This window comes from Mesoplodon bidens (genome assembly GCF_964165515.1).
Source record: "Mesoplodon bidens genome assembly, chromosome: 13".
Classification (NCBI taxonomy): domain Eukaryota; kingdom Metazoa; phylum Chordata; class Mammalia; order Artiodactyla; family Ziphiidae; genus Mesoplodon; species Mesoplodon bidens.
The window spans coordinates 24,171,182-24,186,535 of record NC_138169.1 but is presented as its reverse complement, the minus strand read 5'-3'; the positions used below and the strand labels follow the sequence as shown (position 1 = coordinate 24,186,535).

At 46.5% G+C, this 15,354-nt stretch overlaps 2 protein-coding genes across 2 annotated transcripts; one reads left to right on the top strand and one right to left on the bottom strand.

Moving 5' to 3' along the window:
• Positions 1-848: 848 nt before the first annotated feature.
• On the bottom strand, positions 849-7,284 carry LOC308626707 (uncharacterized protein C5orf52 homolog; the record flags this gene model as incomplete). Its single annotated transcript, XM_081252119.1, has 4 exons — positions 849-1,239; positions 4,410-4,518; positions 6,623-7,111; positions 7,160-7,284. 4 exons carry the CDS (start codon positions 7,282-7,284, stop codon positions 1,207-1,209), a joined length of 756 nt encoding a protein of 251 aa, XP_081108245.1. The 3' UTR covers positions 849-1,206.
• DUSP18 (dual specificity phosphatase 18) lies at positions 6,822-14,059 on the top strand. The gene is made up of 3 exons (XM_081251676.1): positions 6,822-6,888; positions 7,171-7,438; positions 9,314-14,059. Exon 3 carries the CDS (start codon positions 9,384-9,386, stop codon positions 9,948-9,950), a length of 567 nt encoding a protein of 188 aa, XP_081107802.1. The 5' UTR covers positions 6,822-6,888; positions 7,171-7,438; positions 9,314-9,383; the 3' UTR covers positions 9,951-14,059.
• Positions 14,060-15,354: the final 1,295 nt, after the last annotated feature.

Below are 15,354 nucleotides of genomic sequence, written 5' to 3'. Positions count from 1 at the left end.
GTGTGTGTGTGTGTGTGTGTGTGTGTGTGTGTGTGTGTCCTCTGGACTAAAGAATCCCTAAGGCCCTCCTTAGCTTCAGGATTCTATTTCTCAAATAATATCTTCCCATCCAACACTCCTCCATCTTCCTTCACTGATTTTCCTTCCCTTTTATTTTTTTTTCTTTCAACAATTAGGCGATTTCTCCAGAATTTCGTCACTTCTTGTTCCTTACTTAAATGCAACATCCTCCGGTTTTTTCATGCAAAAATGGGAAGACTAAGTCCACACAGTCTGAGATGAGTTAGTGGCTTATAAAGTGACTTATTAGGTTGACATCCCAACTCCCCCACCTGCCCCACTCCCAGGGGTCCCCCAGTCCGTTGGGCCACAGCATGAGGATGCAAAGACCCTCTGCCAAGGCCAGCCGTCTAGGGAAGAAGGGTGCATGTGGCCAGAGGCTAGACTGGGGTGAGTCTCAGAGAGGCTGCATTAGGGAAGATCTAGTAGGTGGAGAATTCCTGGGGACACTCTGGAGAAAAGAGGGGCTGGGGCTGTTCTGTGGGCCCTCTGAAGATGCCAAGATCCCCAAAGCCTTCCTTTCCCCTTCTCTAGGTACAGTGCCAAGGAAAAAGACTGTTGTTGAAATGAAATGAATACACAAAATATAAAAAACACATCAAAATGCTAGCAATGGTTGATCTAATAAAAGAATTTTTGTCTTGGGCAAATGTGGTCATATTGCTTGTATAATAAAATTTAAATATTTAAAGTCAATTATTCTAATCAGTTGTGCTCAGCCAAGAAAACAGACAAAAACCTAGAAAAAGACTGGGCTCCCACTGAAAAGTAGCACGTTTTCAAAAGAAGACCATTAAAAGAGAAAATAGGGGACTTCCCCGGCGGTCCAGTGGTTAAGAATCTGGCACTTCCACTGCAGGGGGGTGTGGGTTTGATCCCTGGTTGGGGAACTAATAAGATCCCACATGCCGTGCAGTGTGGCCAAAAAAAAAAAAAAAAAGGGAAAATAAAAGCATCATTGACATCCAGTTCCCCACACCTGGATGAGGATGAGGACAAGGACGAATGAAGAGGGCTTCTGAAAGCCACCAAGAGGACTGAGGTCCTTACCTAGCAACTGTGGTGATGCAGAATGACCACTCCACGGCAGTCGGGAAACCTGCTTCTAGTTCTCTGCCACTAACTTGCTGCATGACCTCAGGCAAGTCAGGTCACCTCTCTGGGCCTCAGTTTCCTCATCTGTAAAGTGAGAGGACGTGGTTAACTTAAAAAAATATGTACCAGGCCCTTACTCTGTGCACTGTGCTGAAGCTGTAATTAAACAAAGGAATGAACATTTATTCAAAAAACATAGAGTAACTACTCAATTTAACTGGGCATTGTGGTTGCAGAGATGAACGAGTCAGCATTCTGGCCATCGAGACACTCACAACGTGGTCAGGGAGACAGGCAGCAACAAGAAATGGCCAACCGCATGCTCAGTGCAGACAGACGTGTTGGCACAGGAAGGAGCAGCCTTTTCTGGTGGGGCTGGACGGGGGAAATGGCACGGAAGAGGCCTGAACTAAATCTTGGGGGATACTTGGCCCCCGCTGTCAAAGACTGTACAGTCTAATCAAGGGCTGGGACAAATACCCAAACATCTACCACGGAAGGCAGAGTGAAGCCACCACAGGTAAGCCAAGTTCAGAGTGGAGGGGAACCCATGTGGCTTGGGCAGGGTAGGGGAGGGGCAGGCAGGAGGCAGAAGATGGTCAGAGAAGTTTGTGGGGTTGGGGGGGATGGCATTGAGATAAGGCTTGAAGGATGCAGAGAGCTTCCTGAGAGCGCTGAGGGGCTGAAGAGGCATTCTAGATGAGGAGCCTGAGCAAGTAAAGGCATGTCGTGGTAAGAAAGAGAGGGGAGGGGAGGAGGAGAAAGGGTGCATTTTGTAAACCCCCTTCCTTAACTCCTATCACCCAGTCCCTATTACTCACTTGGTGCTCCCCACATATTGTTGGTGACACCCCCTATGTCACACTGAACTCTACTTATTTGTTCTATTCTACCATTTCTATCCTGTCCCCAACAAGACTGCTAGCTTTGGGAAGGCATATCCTTTGTCTTATTCATTTACTTATTCCAATGAGGTAGCTGTGGAGGGGATACTATGAAAAATCAGCTGCAGGTCTTCACAGCAACTACAACATAATCAGGAAGGTGGGACACATGCCCAGATATTTCTAAGCAAGGCACAGAGTGATAGCACTTTTACTATGGATCAGGGTCTCTTGACATTGGTACTACTGACATGGGGCCAGGTAATTCTTTGTGGCGGGGGGCTGGCCTGTGCATTGTAAGATATTTAGCAGCATTAGCATCCCTGGCCTCCACCTACTAAATGCCAGTAGCACCATCCCAGTCTCACTTCTGATACCAAAAAGGCCTCCAGACAGCACCAGAGTCCCTGAGGAGCAAAGCCGTCCTAGTTGAGAACTGTGGCCATAGATAAAGGGATACTGGTCATCAACCACTGTTCTCAGAGCGTTGCTCAGAGGATTCCCAAGACACTAGATCTTAGCTGCCCTCCTGGAGGCCCTGAGAAGCCAGTGGCTAGCCAAAGCTGGGAGCACTTTGCGGGGGAGAGAGAAAGACTGCCACGCTGCCACTCAAGCCTCTCAAATCTACTGAGTTCCTACAAGCTGGGCCCTCAGCAATCACTGGGTCTACAGAGAAGACAGTCCCTGTCCTTAGGGAGAACATCCTGCACCATGGTCAGTCAGACCTGGGTTTGCAAGTCCACAATGACACCCCTTAGTGAAGTTACTCCATCTCTGAGCCTCGGTTTGCTGAGCTATTAAATGGGGTAATGATACATAATGGACATTGTGTACCCAAAACATGTAAGGGCTCAATACGGCTTCAAAAGGAGACCTTCTGGATGGCTGGAAGATGGCACATATAAAGCCAACTCACGAGTTTCCAGTTATATCTCACAGACCCTCACTCCACTTACCAGAGGTGCAATATCTCCAAATCCACTGGTTAAAGGGGTTGGCCCCCAACCCATCCTGGGCCAGAGTAGCCTACACTACCTGACCACAGTGACTGGGGCATGGATGGGCCCGTGATCCAACTTGAGCCAACTGGAGTCCCTCTCCAGGATTTGTCTAACTTGACCAACAGTGGAAGCACTCTATTTCCTTCCTGGGCTACAGGCCAGGGTTTCCTGTGGCCATGCTCCCCAGGGACAGCCAGCCTGATGACGATGCCAACATACAGAAAGAAGCAGAAGGGGAGCTGATAGGGAGAGTGGAAGACACATCCAATGGCATTGGAGCCCCTGCCATCTCTCATCCCAAACATTGGTGACCCTGCCCTATCTACCCTTGATTATATAAACTCATCATTCTCTATTTTGCTTGAACGAGTTCAAGTTCAGTTTGTGTCACCTGCAACTGACAGGATCCCAATAGATCCTATTTTACAAATGAGAAGAGTCCTGGAGGAAAAGTGACTCCCCAAGTTCACACAAAGCTGGCCTGCCCATGTCCAAGTCCACCCTATTTCCACTACACCACGCCACTGGAAGTTTAGCAGAGGGAGAAACACCCAGGCCTCCAGTCTTCTTTTAGTGTCTGTGACCCTTAAGAGGATCTGCACCATCTCTTACATCTTTCCCACTGTTTTCAATGTCAGAATCCCATGCGCCCATCCAGATTTGGTCCTGGAACATGGAGGGAGGTTCAACAGAGTCAAGAAGGGGACAGCAGCTCAACTCTGGGCCGCCTGCTGTGCTGGAAGAAACGAGTACGTTCTCAGAGCCCATCGTGTTCACTAGCCTCTTCCTAGTGCCCAAAACAGTGCCTGTCCCAAGCAGGCCCCAAAGATGTATTTAATGAATTAATCAGGGTCTGTGGGATGATGATGCTGCGGTTTCCCTCTTCTTCTGAGGGCTTCTGGGTAAGCAGGTCAAACCCTTCTTGTCCATAAACAAAAAGTAGAAGAGCCTCAGTTCTCATGTGGAAAGTGGGGGATAATCCCTGAAGGAAAAAAATGACCAAATGGTGTCAATGCCACTTCAAGCTCTAAGAGCCAAGATTTCTTTTTATGGGAGATAGTAGGAATCCATTCAGGGAGTCCCTAAATAGAAAGCTAATGTACCTTGAGGGAAAACAATGCCACCGGAGCCAAGAGACATGGAGTCCTCCTTGGTTCCCTCAGCTCAGGAACAGCTGTGACACCTTGGGCAAATCAGTAACCCTGAGTCTCAACTGCCTCCTCTGTAAAATGGGCTTGTATTAGAGTACTTTGATGGCTTCCTATCACCTCTAAGATCTGTGATCTCCCCACAAGGTTTTGGGGAGAGTGAAATGAACATGGATCAAGCCACTAACACCCTCTAATGCAAAAGCCTGTGACAACTTTACCTCCATCTCATAGATTCGTTGTGCACTGAGGTTGTCACGAATAATCACCCGAGATAAGTGGCTCTTGGGTAAAAATTTTTTCACTGCTGCTTCACTGGAATTCATTAAGCTGGAGAGGGAGGAGGTGGTGGTACAGGCTTGATGGCTAGGCCAGGGCTAGGACAGGATCTGATCTGATGGGATCCTGGGGTAGTGGCTGAGGCTTCCCCAAGTTTCTTGGGAGAGGCACCACCCTGTCATAGTTGTCAGAGGGGCAAGGGAGTAGGCCTAGGTTTCTTCTTGTAGGAAATGTGCGCTAAATGGGTGTTTCTTGGATGCTGAGAGGGAAAAACATCCTGAGAAGGATGTAGAAGGGTCAAAGTAATCCACAAGAGAAGTGTCAACAGGGATTCAGAACTGTTCACAGGAGCAGTCATTTTAAGAAAACGCAGTTTGAAATGGGAGGGGAGGGTCTTAGATGAAAGAAGCAAAGTCAGAGGGATGAATCTGAGGGGGGTTGAGGTGGGGGGGCACTGCTCAAGCCTAGGTATAAGGGGGATCTGGGTGGGGGAGGTCAGAGGAAACAGGAAAAAAGAAAATAAAGTGTTTGGACAGAGGTTAGGTTGGTTGATGGGGGAACTCTAAGGGAAAAGGGTTTGGGAAAAGTCTGGAAAAGTGAAGGAAGTTTGGGGTGGACAAGGACTTGAGGAGACTCTGGAGGGTGAGAGGTAGAAGTTGGGATGGGATGGGTGTGATGGAATGGAGCCAGGTGCTCCAGGCCAAACTAGAGATAACAATTTGGTCAAAATGAGTAATTGGTCAAAAATGGATAATACCAGGCCTTGAGTTTTCACTTTTTGATAATTTGGTGACACCGTGAAGTGGTTTTGTAACTACATAGATATTTTTGCTCACTTAAAAATAATTACTCATAATATTTTCTTTCTAAAGTTTGGAAACTACCTAAATATACAATAGGGAAGCAAATGAATAAATTATGGTTACGTTATACAATAAAATATTATGCAGTTATGAATAAAACAGACATCCAAAGTGTATTGGGTGGGGGAAAAAAGATTACAAAATAGTAAACGGTTTTGTGACATATACCCCCCCACCCCCCCACAAAAAAAATGTGTAAGCATGTTGCAGTACATATATATGAATAGATCTGGAACAATATACACCAACATGGTAACAGTGATTGTCTCTAGCCATTCATTTTGCTTGCCTGATTTTTCTATGATAAGTGTATATTATTTTGATAGGACAATTTTTAAAGGATAAAACATTTTGAAGGATTAAAATTTTTTTTTCCTAATTCATTTTCAGCCAGTTTGGAACTGTGGTTTTATGAATGTTTTTACATTTACAAACTAGTAGAAACAAACACCCCTTATCTCACATTTATGTTTTTTCTGACAGCAAAGACATGAGGTGTTTGGAAGAGGCTAGTTTATAGATCAAGATGCTCACAAAGCAAAAGTCTCCCGAATTCCGTTAGAAAAACAAACAAAAAAAGACCTAAAATACTTAAAGACACATGAAACAGTCTTCACCCACTCAGTGGTGCACCAAATTTACCATTACTTCCTGGGAAGGGGGGAAAAAGGCAGTTTTATGGAAATATTCCCTTTCAAGTAATAAATAATGATCATTTTGAACCAAATTGCTTTCCAAAGCAAGGTCTCTGTGGGAGCCTGGAGGATGCTGTGAGGGGGCTGTGAAATGGAGGAGGGGAGGGGAAACTGGGGTCTGTGGGGATTGGGGCCCCGCTGAGGGAACTGGGGGCTTTCCCTGGGCCACTGCGGAAAGTAGAGGCTGAGGAGGGGAGTGTCAGGCCTGAGGGGGGACCTGCGCCTCATCAGGCTCTAAGGAAGTTCAAGGCTAGGCCCAGAGGGCGCTAGGGACCCTCGGGATACACGACGTCAAACCTGGGAGACTAGAGGGCCGGGCCCGCGGCGATTCGGAGGATATGTAGGTTGGAGGCGGGAATTCCAGACTCCCTTGGAGTCTGGACTGAGGGCGTTCAGGCTCCACGGCGGGCGAGGCGCTGGGCTGGGAAATTCAGACTCTCCTGGGGTCTAAGAAAGGGCCGGGCTCTGAGGGGCCCGAGGCTCTGGAGAGCCAGGGCCAAGGTCCCCGCGGCCGGCTTAGGGAGCAGGGGTCTGAGGGAGTTCGGCTCCCCCCGGGGGCCCGGGCTCTGACGAACGCTCTGGGCCCCCGGGCCGCACCTGAGGAGCACAGGCGACTGAGCGGTCCGCGACTGCAGGAAGCAGATCTGCGGCTTGGTGCGTACGTGAATGTCGGGGCGGCTGCAGAGCCTACTGCGCCGGAAGAAGGCCGAGGCCGGGCTGGTGCCAGAACTGGTGGTCGCCTGGGGGGCCACCGCACAGGCAATGGGCGAGCCTAGGTTCCATGTGACGGAGGGCCTGGGCTGCTGGCTAACTACAGGACTCTCTCCTCCCACCTTAGAGAGCGACTCGGGAACGGGAGACAGGTCGGTAACCGAGCTCTGTGAGAGAGCGCAGAAGCGGAGAGAGCCTCTGCGCAGACGCGAGGCGCTGAACACCGAGCGTTGCCCGGGAGACGTGAGAGGAAGGCGGGACCGGGGTGGGGGATGGGGGGGGCGGGCCTTCTGCGCAAAACCCCGAAGGCTGCGGACGCGGCAGGATTGTCCCTCGGCGGCTGCCGTGGTGCGGCCCGGCGCGTTGCCATGGAAACTGGCTGGGGGACAAGCTGCTGGTGGCAGCGCGCAGAGCAGACCCTACTTCTTGACTAGGACTGCTGTGGTCCCCGCGTGATCGCAGGGCGGGTAACCGGGTGAATCCGGGCGGGGCAGCTCCGGGACGGGGAGACGAGGCCTGGGTTTCTCCGGAGACCCAGCACGGCCCATTCCTCCCCGCGACGAGGGACCATTGCTATGGAAACCGGAGCACCGGGCCGGCGGGGATTGTGGCTCCTGGGTCGTGACCGGTCTTCTCTCACCTGGAGACCCTCGCCCAAGGTTGTTTCCTGAACTAACCTGCCCACCCGCCCGCGAGAGAGAGGTAAGACACTAAGGTCTTGACACTGAGCGGGCGATTAGAAGCCCATTCCAACGCCAACTCCCCAGGAAACCTACCTGACTCACCCCTGGAAACGGCCCCTTTCTCCCGTCAACCCTTGAACTTTGTTCCACGTTTATAACCCAGTATTAACGAAAACTCCGCGGTGTTTGCCCACTTTTCCCACACATAATGAGACCAGAAAAACCGGCTTTTGAACCTTGCTTTGTGGTCCTAGACAGGTCCTTTTCCCCACTCTGCCTCACCTTCCCCGTGTGTAAAATGGAGATATTAACTCCAGACACCGGCTCGTTATGCTGTTTTGGAGATCGAACCAAAGGCTTTGTACGCTATCAAATGGTGAAACTGAGATGCTGCCGAGTCGCTCTTTCTCCCTCTCCCTCCCCCTCACGCTAAACGTTCTTCAGATCTTTGTGTCATTTCTTCAGGTGATCTTCGCAACTCCGTAGCCCCAGCCTGAAATAAGTACCTTTATTCTTCATTCCCAGAATGCCCTGCATTTTAACTTCCCTAACAACAGCAACAGTAGTTATAATTTGTAGATAAATGTGCCAGGCCCTGTTGTTAAACACTTTACCCAGGTTACCTCATTTAATCCTCAGAAGATTCTTATAAGGTAGGCACTGTTATCCCTATTTTCCAACTCTGTTGTGCCCATAATTGCCTATTTAATGTCTGTCTCTCCCACTAGACTTTGAGCTCTGGGGGGGGGGGGGGCGGGCATGGCTGACTTGTACATTTCAGTATCCCCAGCACCTACTACAGTGCCTGATAAATATTTCTTGACTAGCATGAAAACGACTTTCCTCTCATTACTACCCTCACCTTGCAGAGCAGTATCTCCTCTGCACATTTTTTGTCCCTGTGATGAACAGCAGTCTCCCCTATTCCTGTTGCCCACTGGGTACTAGTTTTGGGGGCCCTCAGTCCACTTCTCTCTGGGTTTTCAGATGATGAGGATCCGGAACATTCCTTAGCATTTAGGCTTCCAACTGGGTGAAGTTGGGAGTGGGGCTTTTCCCCTACCCTCACAAGACTTTTAGAACAAACCAACCCCATCTGCCCTACCTGGGGTGAGCCTATTGCATTGGACTCTGGGGTACTGGCAGGCAAGATTTGTCGATGCAGCCTTTGGCCTTCCTCTCCAGCAGCCTAAGAACCACCCTCACCTCCACCCAGCTCCTCCCCAAAGTTCTAGAGAAACATGGCCAGAGACCTCATCTTTTCCAGGAAACCTCTCAGGAGGCAGAGTTGTGGTTGTTGGAGTCATTTCTTCACTCAGCAAATATTTTTAAGCACCTACTTGTGGGGACACGCAACTGGGCACTGGTGATATAGTAGGAGTGAGGATAGATACAGTGATATCCCAAGAGAACTCACAGACAGATCACGGCAAAAGCACTTCTTCAGGAAATGTTAGGAAGCAGGGCACATAGGGCCTGCCTGGAGCTGGGACTTGATCAAATATGGGGGAGGGGTGTAGTTCTGGAAGGTTTCCCTGAGGAAGTGACCCTTGGCTAAGATCCCAATGCTCAACAGTCCTCTGCTGAATGGAACAGATTAGGACCTGACAGGCTTGTAAGGAAAGGGGGTTCTAGGATGAGAGCAGGAAAGGCCCTGGGCCAGAGAGGACCACTGTCCATACGGAACTGTAAGTGGCTCAGCCCAGCCAAGGCCCTTCAGGACGCGGGAAAGGTTAACAGGAGGCTGAAGAGATGGGCAGGAGCTGGGCTACAAATGGCCTTGACAGCCAAGCTTAGGGGCTCCATCTCATCGTGACAGTGGGCAGCCACTGAATTATGTTAAGTGGGGGGACAGAACTTTGGCTCCTCATTTGTCCCTTCTCCCTCTTTGCAGTTTTCTATGGACACAGCCTAGCAGGAAGATGCAGCATCTATGTCTCACTGGCCGCTGACCCACCGGCCCGATGACAGCATCTCCGTGTGCCTTCCCGGTTCAGTTCCGGCAGCCCTCGGTCAGCGGCCTCTCACAGATCACCAGCAGCCTGTATATCAGCAACGGGGTAGCAGCCAACAACAAGCTCATGCTCTCCAGCAACCACATCACCACGGTCATCAACGTCTCAGTGGAGGTAGTGAACACCTTATACGAGGACATCCACTACGTGCAGGTGCCTGTGGCTGACACACCCATGTCGCGTCTCTGTGACTTCTTCGACCCCATTGCAGACCACATCCACAGCGTGGAGGTGAAGCAGGGCCGCACCCTGTTGCACTGTGCTGCTGGCGTGAGCCGCTCAGCCGCCCTCTGCCTTGCCTATCTCATGAAGTACCACGCCATGTCCCTGCTGGATGCCCACACATGGACCAAGTCATGCCGGCCCATCATCCGGCCCAACAGTGGCTTTTGGGAGCAGCTCATCCACTATGAGTTCCAGCTGTTTGGCAAGAACACTGTGCACATGGTCAGCTCCCCCATGGGAGTGATCCCTGACATCTATGAGAAGGAGGTCCATCTGATGATTCCACTGTGAGCCATTCCACCAGCCCCTGCCCCAGGGGTCAGAGGTACAGATCTGCCATTGATCCTACACCAAGATCTGTACTTAAAACATTCTACTTTCACTGATACAGAAAAACCAGATGATGCCTTTTTTAAGGGCAAGAAAAAAGGAAGGGTACTGCAGCTCTTAATCTTATAATTCATAACTTTAAAGATTCAGCTTATTAAATGTAAGATGGTGAAGATAAGTTTCCTACCCTGCAAGTGACAGCTCATGGCTGACCAGAGGGGAGAGTGAACCAAATGGACCAGCACCCAACGCACGTGGCAAGTTTGGTATTCTGCAGCCCTCCCCACGACCGACCAACCCAGGAATGAGTCTGCCACAATCCCGCCTCATTCTTTTGAACACGAAGCCGGCATTAAGCATCATGGCGCCTCCCATGCTTCTCACAGTAAGTGCCAACCTACTGGATAAGTAGCCTTCAAGCGGTACTCCAGGAGCCCTAGGGGCTCCAAGCCAAGCCTGCTTCCACCTTCAACTCTGGTCTTCTAGATTGGACTTACGCATAAGATAGTTTTCAAAGGAAGCGTTCCATTGTATAAAATTTCTTAAAAAACATTTCTTTTTGAGCGCTGTTGTACCTGGCAAGATCCTCTACCAGCCTTTGATGAAAGGTGGTATTAGTCTCCATCTCGGGGCACGTGTGGAGAGCAGGCCTGACGTCAGGTTCAGAGGTTTCTCTCACAGGCCTCGGCTCAGAAGGCTGGAGCTGTGGACCGGAGCCCAGCCTTGTCATCTCCTGCCTGTGTGATGTGGGGCCTCTTGGAGCCTCAGTTTCCTCGTCCAGGCGATGACAGCCCTTTCCTCACAGGGCTGTCATGAAGATTCAGTGCTTCCTTAGCACAGTGCCTGGCACATGGTGGGTGCTTGGTGCTTGGTGTAACTGGCAGGTCTCATCACGAATGATACTCTGGCCCTGCTGACCCGGGTCAGCAAGTCGTCTTCACAACAGCAGCTCCCCGATCTGCGCACAGCCCTTTATCGCTTAGAAAGTGCTCTTCCAAAAAGTCATCCTGTGTGGGAGAAAAATGGTTTTGGTCCTTTCAGACCCTGCCTTTAAGGAGGCCTAGACCTCGAAGCCTTTTCAGACTTCCCATTGGATTAAGCACAATGTTTAATCCATGTGCAATCTGGGACTCCTAGAACAAGGACCACACTTCCAGCTTCCCCCAAAGGGCCTTGTTTAGATTGCTGATCGTTAGAGCCAGTGCCCTGGTCTGGCGGACCGCTGGGGTCCAGTGGGGTATGTGCCAAAGGGATAAATGAGTGGGCCGTACCAGTAGGCCCTGAAATCTAGGATTGTTCAAACCCCCCAGGTGTGTGTGGATCTGGGTCAAGAGCAGCTATTCTAATCTAGAGATTTTCAGACAAACAGTACATGGGCCAGTCAAGAGCACAGCTGCTCTGTGGGTCAGAGCCCACTGGAGGCCAAATGCTCCTTTTCTCCAAACCTGCCCCACCCTCACTTTCACAAAGGGCCTGCCCAGGGGTGTAATTTTAGGGCCAGGGGAGAAGGAAAATCGCTACTCAAGACTGATCTCATTTTACAGATGAATAAACAGAACCACAAACACCAGGGCTGGTATGGCAGAGCCCCCCCAAAGCAGAGGAAACCCATCAGGAAGAAACCCAGGTGGAAAATTTCTTTGAAAACATTTTTAAAGAGAAATTTATTTGAATATCTTTTGTTTCAGTTTTTAAAAATTTTTAATTAACATACCATAAAATTAACTTTCTCCTGTGTAAAGTTCCTGTGTTTTAACACATTTGTTTAACTACCTCCACAATCAGGACACAGGGCAGTTCCATCAACCAAAGAATTCCCTTACGCTGCCCCTTGGCAGTCACACCTTTGCCCCACACCAACCTCTGGCAAACACCTATCTGTTCTCCATTCTCTATAGATTTGCCTTTTCCACAGTGTCACATACACAGAATCATAGAGGATGTCACATCTAGAGACTGGCTACTTTCTGTCTGTCTTTGAGATTCACACATGTTGCTTTTTATGGCTAAGTGGTATTCCATTGTTGGATGCGCTACAGTTTGTTTTACCTTCACCTGTTGAAGGATATTTGGGTTGTTTCCAGTTTTGGGCGATTTTGAATAAAACTGCTACAAATATTTGTGTATAGGTTTTTATGTGAACATAAGTTTATGAGTGGGATTGCTCAGTCGTATGGTAAAGGTTATGTTTAACTTTTAGAAACTACCGGATTTCCAGAGTGGCAATACCATTTTGCCTTCCACTACGAGAGATCCAATTTCTCACCAGTATTTGGAACTGCCAATATTTTTTATTTCAGCCATTCTGATAGGTGTGTGGTATTAGCTTATTGCAGTTTTAATTTGCATTTCCCTAATGATGTTAAGCATTTTTTTTTTTTTTTTTTGCGGTACGCGGGCCTCTCACTGTTGTGGCCTCTCCCGTTGCGGAGCACAGGCTCCGGACACGCAGGCTCAGCGGCCATGGCTCACAGGCCCAGCTGCTCCGCAGCATGTGGGATCTTCCCGGACCGGGGCATGAACCCGTGTGCCCTGCATCGGCAGGCGGACTCTCAACCACTGTGCCACCAGGGAAGCCCTAAGCATCTTTTTTTGTGTTTAATTGCCTTCCACATTCCCTCTTTGGTGAAGTGTCTATTCAACTTTTTTACCTGTTTTTAAATTGAGTTGTTTTCTCACTATTGAATATTGAGAATTCTTTGTATATTCTGGATACAAGTCCTTTATCAGATATGGATTTGTAAATATTTTTCCCCAGTCTAGCTTGTCTTTTCATTTCTCTTAAAAGTGTATTTTCCAGAGCAAAAGTTTTAAATTTTGATGAAGTGCTACTTACCGGTTTTTCCTTTTATGGATCGTTGTTTTGGTGTCACGTCTGAGAACACTTTGCCTAACCTAATATCACAAAGATTTTCTCAAATGTTTGAGAGTTTAAAATTTTCACTTATTTCCATGATCCTTTTGTATAAGGTGTGAGGTTTACCACCATATTTTTTCATGTGGATGTCTAATGTTTTCAACTCCATTTGTTGAAGTCTGTCCTTTGTGCATTGAGCTGCCTTTGCACCTTTGCATACTCTTCATTCTGATTGATACGTGTCTTTCTCTTTACCGACACCACACTATCTTGATCACTGTAGCTTTTATAGTAAGTCTTACCTTACACCTAATCTTAGGTGTTCAGTCTTTTACCATTAACTATGATGTTAGCTATAGGCCTTTTTGTAGTTGCCCTTTATTAGGTTAAGGAAGAGTTGGAAAGTATTCTCTCTTCTATTTTCTAGAAGAGATATGTGAATTGGTGTTATTTCTTCTTTGAATGTTTGGTAGACTTCAGCAGTGAAACTATTTGGGCCTGGAGATTTCTTTTTCAGAAGCATTTAACAAAGAATTCAATTCCATTAATAGTTAAAGGATTAATCAAATTATCTATTTCATCTTTGGTGAGTTTTGGTAGTTTGTGATTTTCGAGGAATAGGTCCATTTCATCTAATTGTCAAATTTATGCATGTGGAATTGTTTATAGTATTCCCTTAATATCCTTATTAACTGCAGGGTCTATAGTGACATCACATTTCCATTCTCCACACTGATTATTTGTCTTCTCTATTTCTTTGTTAGTCTGGCTAGAAGTTTATCAATTTAAAAAAATCTTTTTAAAGAATTACCTACCTTGTGTCTTTAATTTTCTCTATTGTTCTTCCCTTTTCTATTTCATTGAAATAGAATGTGTCTTTAATTTAATTTTAATTAATTTTCTTTAATTTTCTTTATTTTTAATTTTCTCTATTGCTCTTTAATTTTCTCTATTGTTCTTCCCTTTTCTATTTCATTGATTTCTGCTCTTTATTATTTCCATAGTTCTGCTTGCTTTGAGTTTATTTTGCTCTTTTTTCTAATTTCCTAAGGTGGAAACTTAGATTATTGATTTGAGACCTGCATCCCACAAAGTTATATACTGCATTTTCATTTTTGTCCATTTCAAAACATTTTCTAATTTCCCTTGTAATGTCCTCCTTAATCCATGTATTATTTAGAAATGTGTAGTTTAACTTCTAAGTATTTGGAAATTTTACAACCATCTCTCTGTTATTGGTTTCTAGTTTAATTCCATCAAGGTCAGAGAACATATGTTGTACGATTTCATTTCTTCTAAATTTGTTAATGTTTACTTAATGATGTAGGATATGGTCTGTCTTGGTGAATGTTTCATATGCACTTGGGGGAAAAAAAGGTTATTTTGGATAGAGTGTTCAATAAATGTCAATTAGGACCAGTTGATTGATGGTGGTTTCAATTCTTTTACACTCTTCCTGGTTTTCTTTTTACTTGTTCTATTGATTACTAAGAGAGGAATGTTGAAGTATCCAACAAAAATTGTGGATTTGTGTACATCTCCTTTCAATTCTATTAATTTTTGTTTCATGTATTTTGAAGCTTCGTTTTTAGGTGTATACATACCTAGGATAGTTATGTCTTCATGGTGAATTGACCCTTTTATCAGTATGCACTGTCTCTTTATCCTTCTTAATTTTTTGAAGTCTATTTTTGTCTGACATTAATATAACCACTCCAGCTTTGTTTTAAGTAGTGTTTGCGTGATACATCTTTTTATATCCATTTATTTTTAGCCTAAAGTGTGTTTCCTGTAGACAGCATGTAGTTGGGTCTCTTTTAATACATCCAATTTGTCTCTTAATTGGTGTGTTTATGCCCAAAATATTGATATTTGGATTTAAGTCTACTATTTTATTGTTTTCTATTTGTCCTTTCTGTTTTTCATTCCTTTATTTCCCTTTTCCTGCCTTCTTTTGAATTATTAATATTTTTAATTATTCCACTTTAATTTTGTATAGTTTTAGAGGTTGCACTAGAGATTATAATATACATATAACTTTTCATAATCCACTTAAATTAATATCTTACTACTTCTCACTGCTATTCATATTGGGAAATGTATTAGTTTTCTCTTGCTGCTATGACAAATTACCACAAACTTAGTGGCTTAAAACAGCACCTATTTATTACTTCACAATTTCTATAGGTCAGAAGTCTGGCTGGGCTTGACTGAGTCTTGCTTAGGGTCTCACAAGGCCAAAATCAAGGCGTTTCCTAAGGCTGGAATCATGTGTGTTTTTTACTGGAGGCTCTGGGGAAGATTCTGCTTCCAAGCTTATTGAGACTGTTGACTGAATTCAGTTCCTTGTAGTTGAAAAAGACCTCACTTCCTTACTAACTATCAGCTGGGGGCTGCTCTGTTCTCCTAGAAGCTGCCCACATTCCTTTTAATGCTTTCCATGTGGCCCCTCCAAAAAAAGTGGGTTGAGTCCCTCTCAAACTTTGAATACCTCTGACTTTTCCTTCT

Bases quoted from the DNA above. Each gene is read 5' to 3' on its own strand.
- DUSP18 (XM_081251676.1), top strand. From the start codon at position 9,384: ATGACAGCATCTCCGTGTGCCTTCCCGGTTCAGTTCCGGCAGCCCTCG.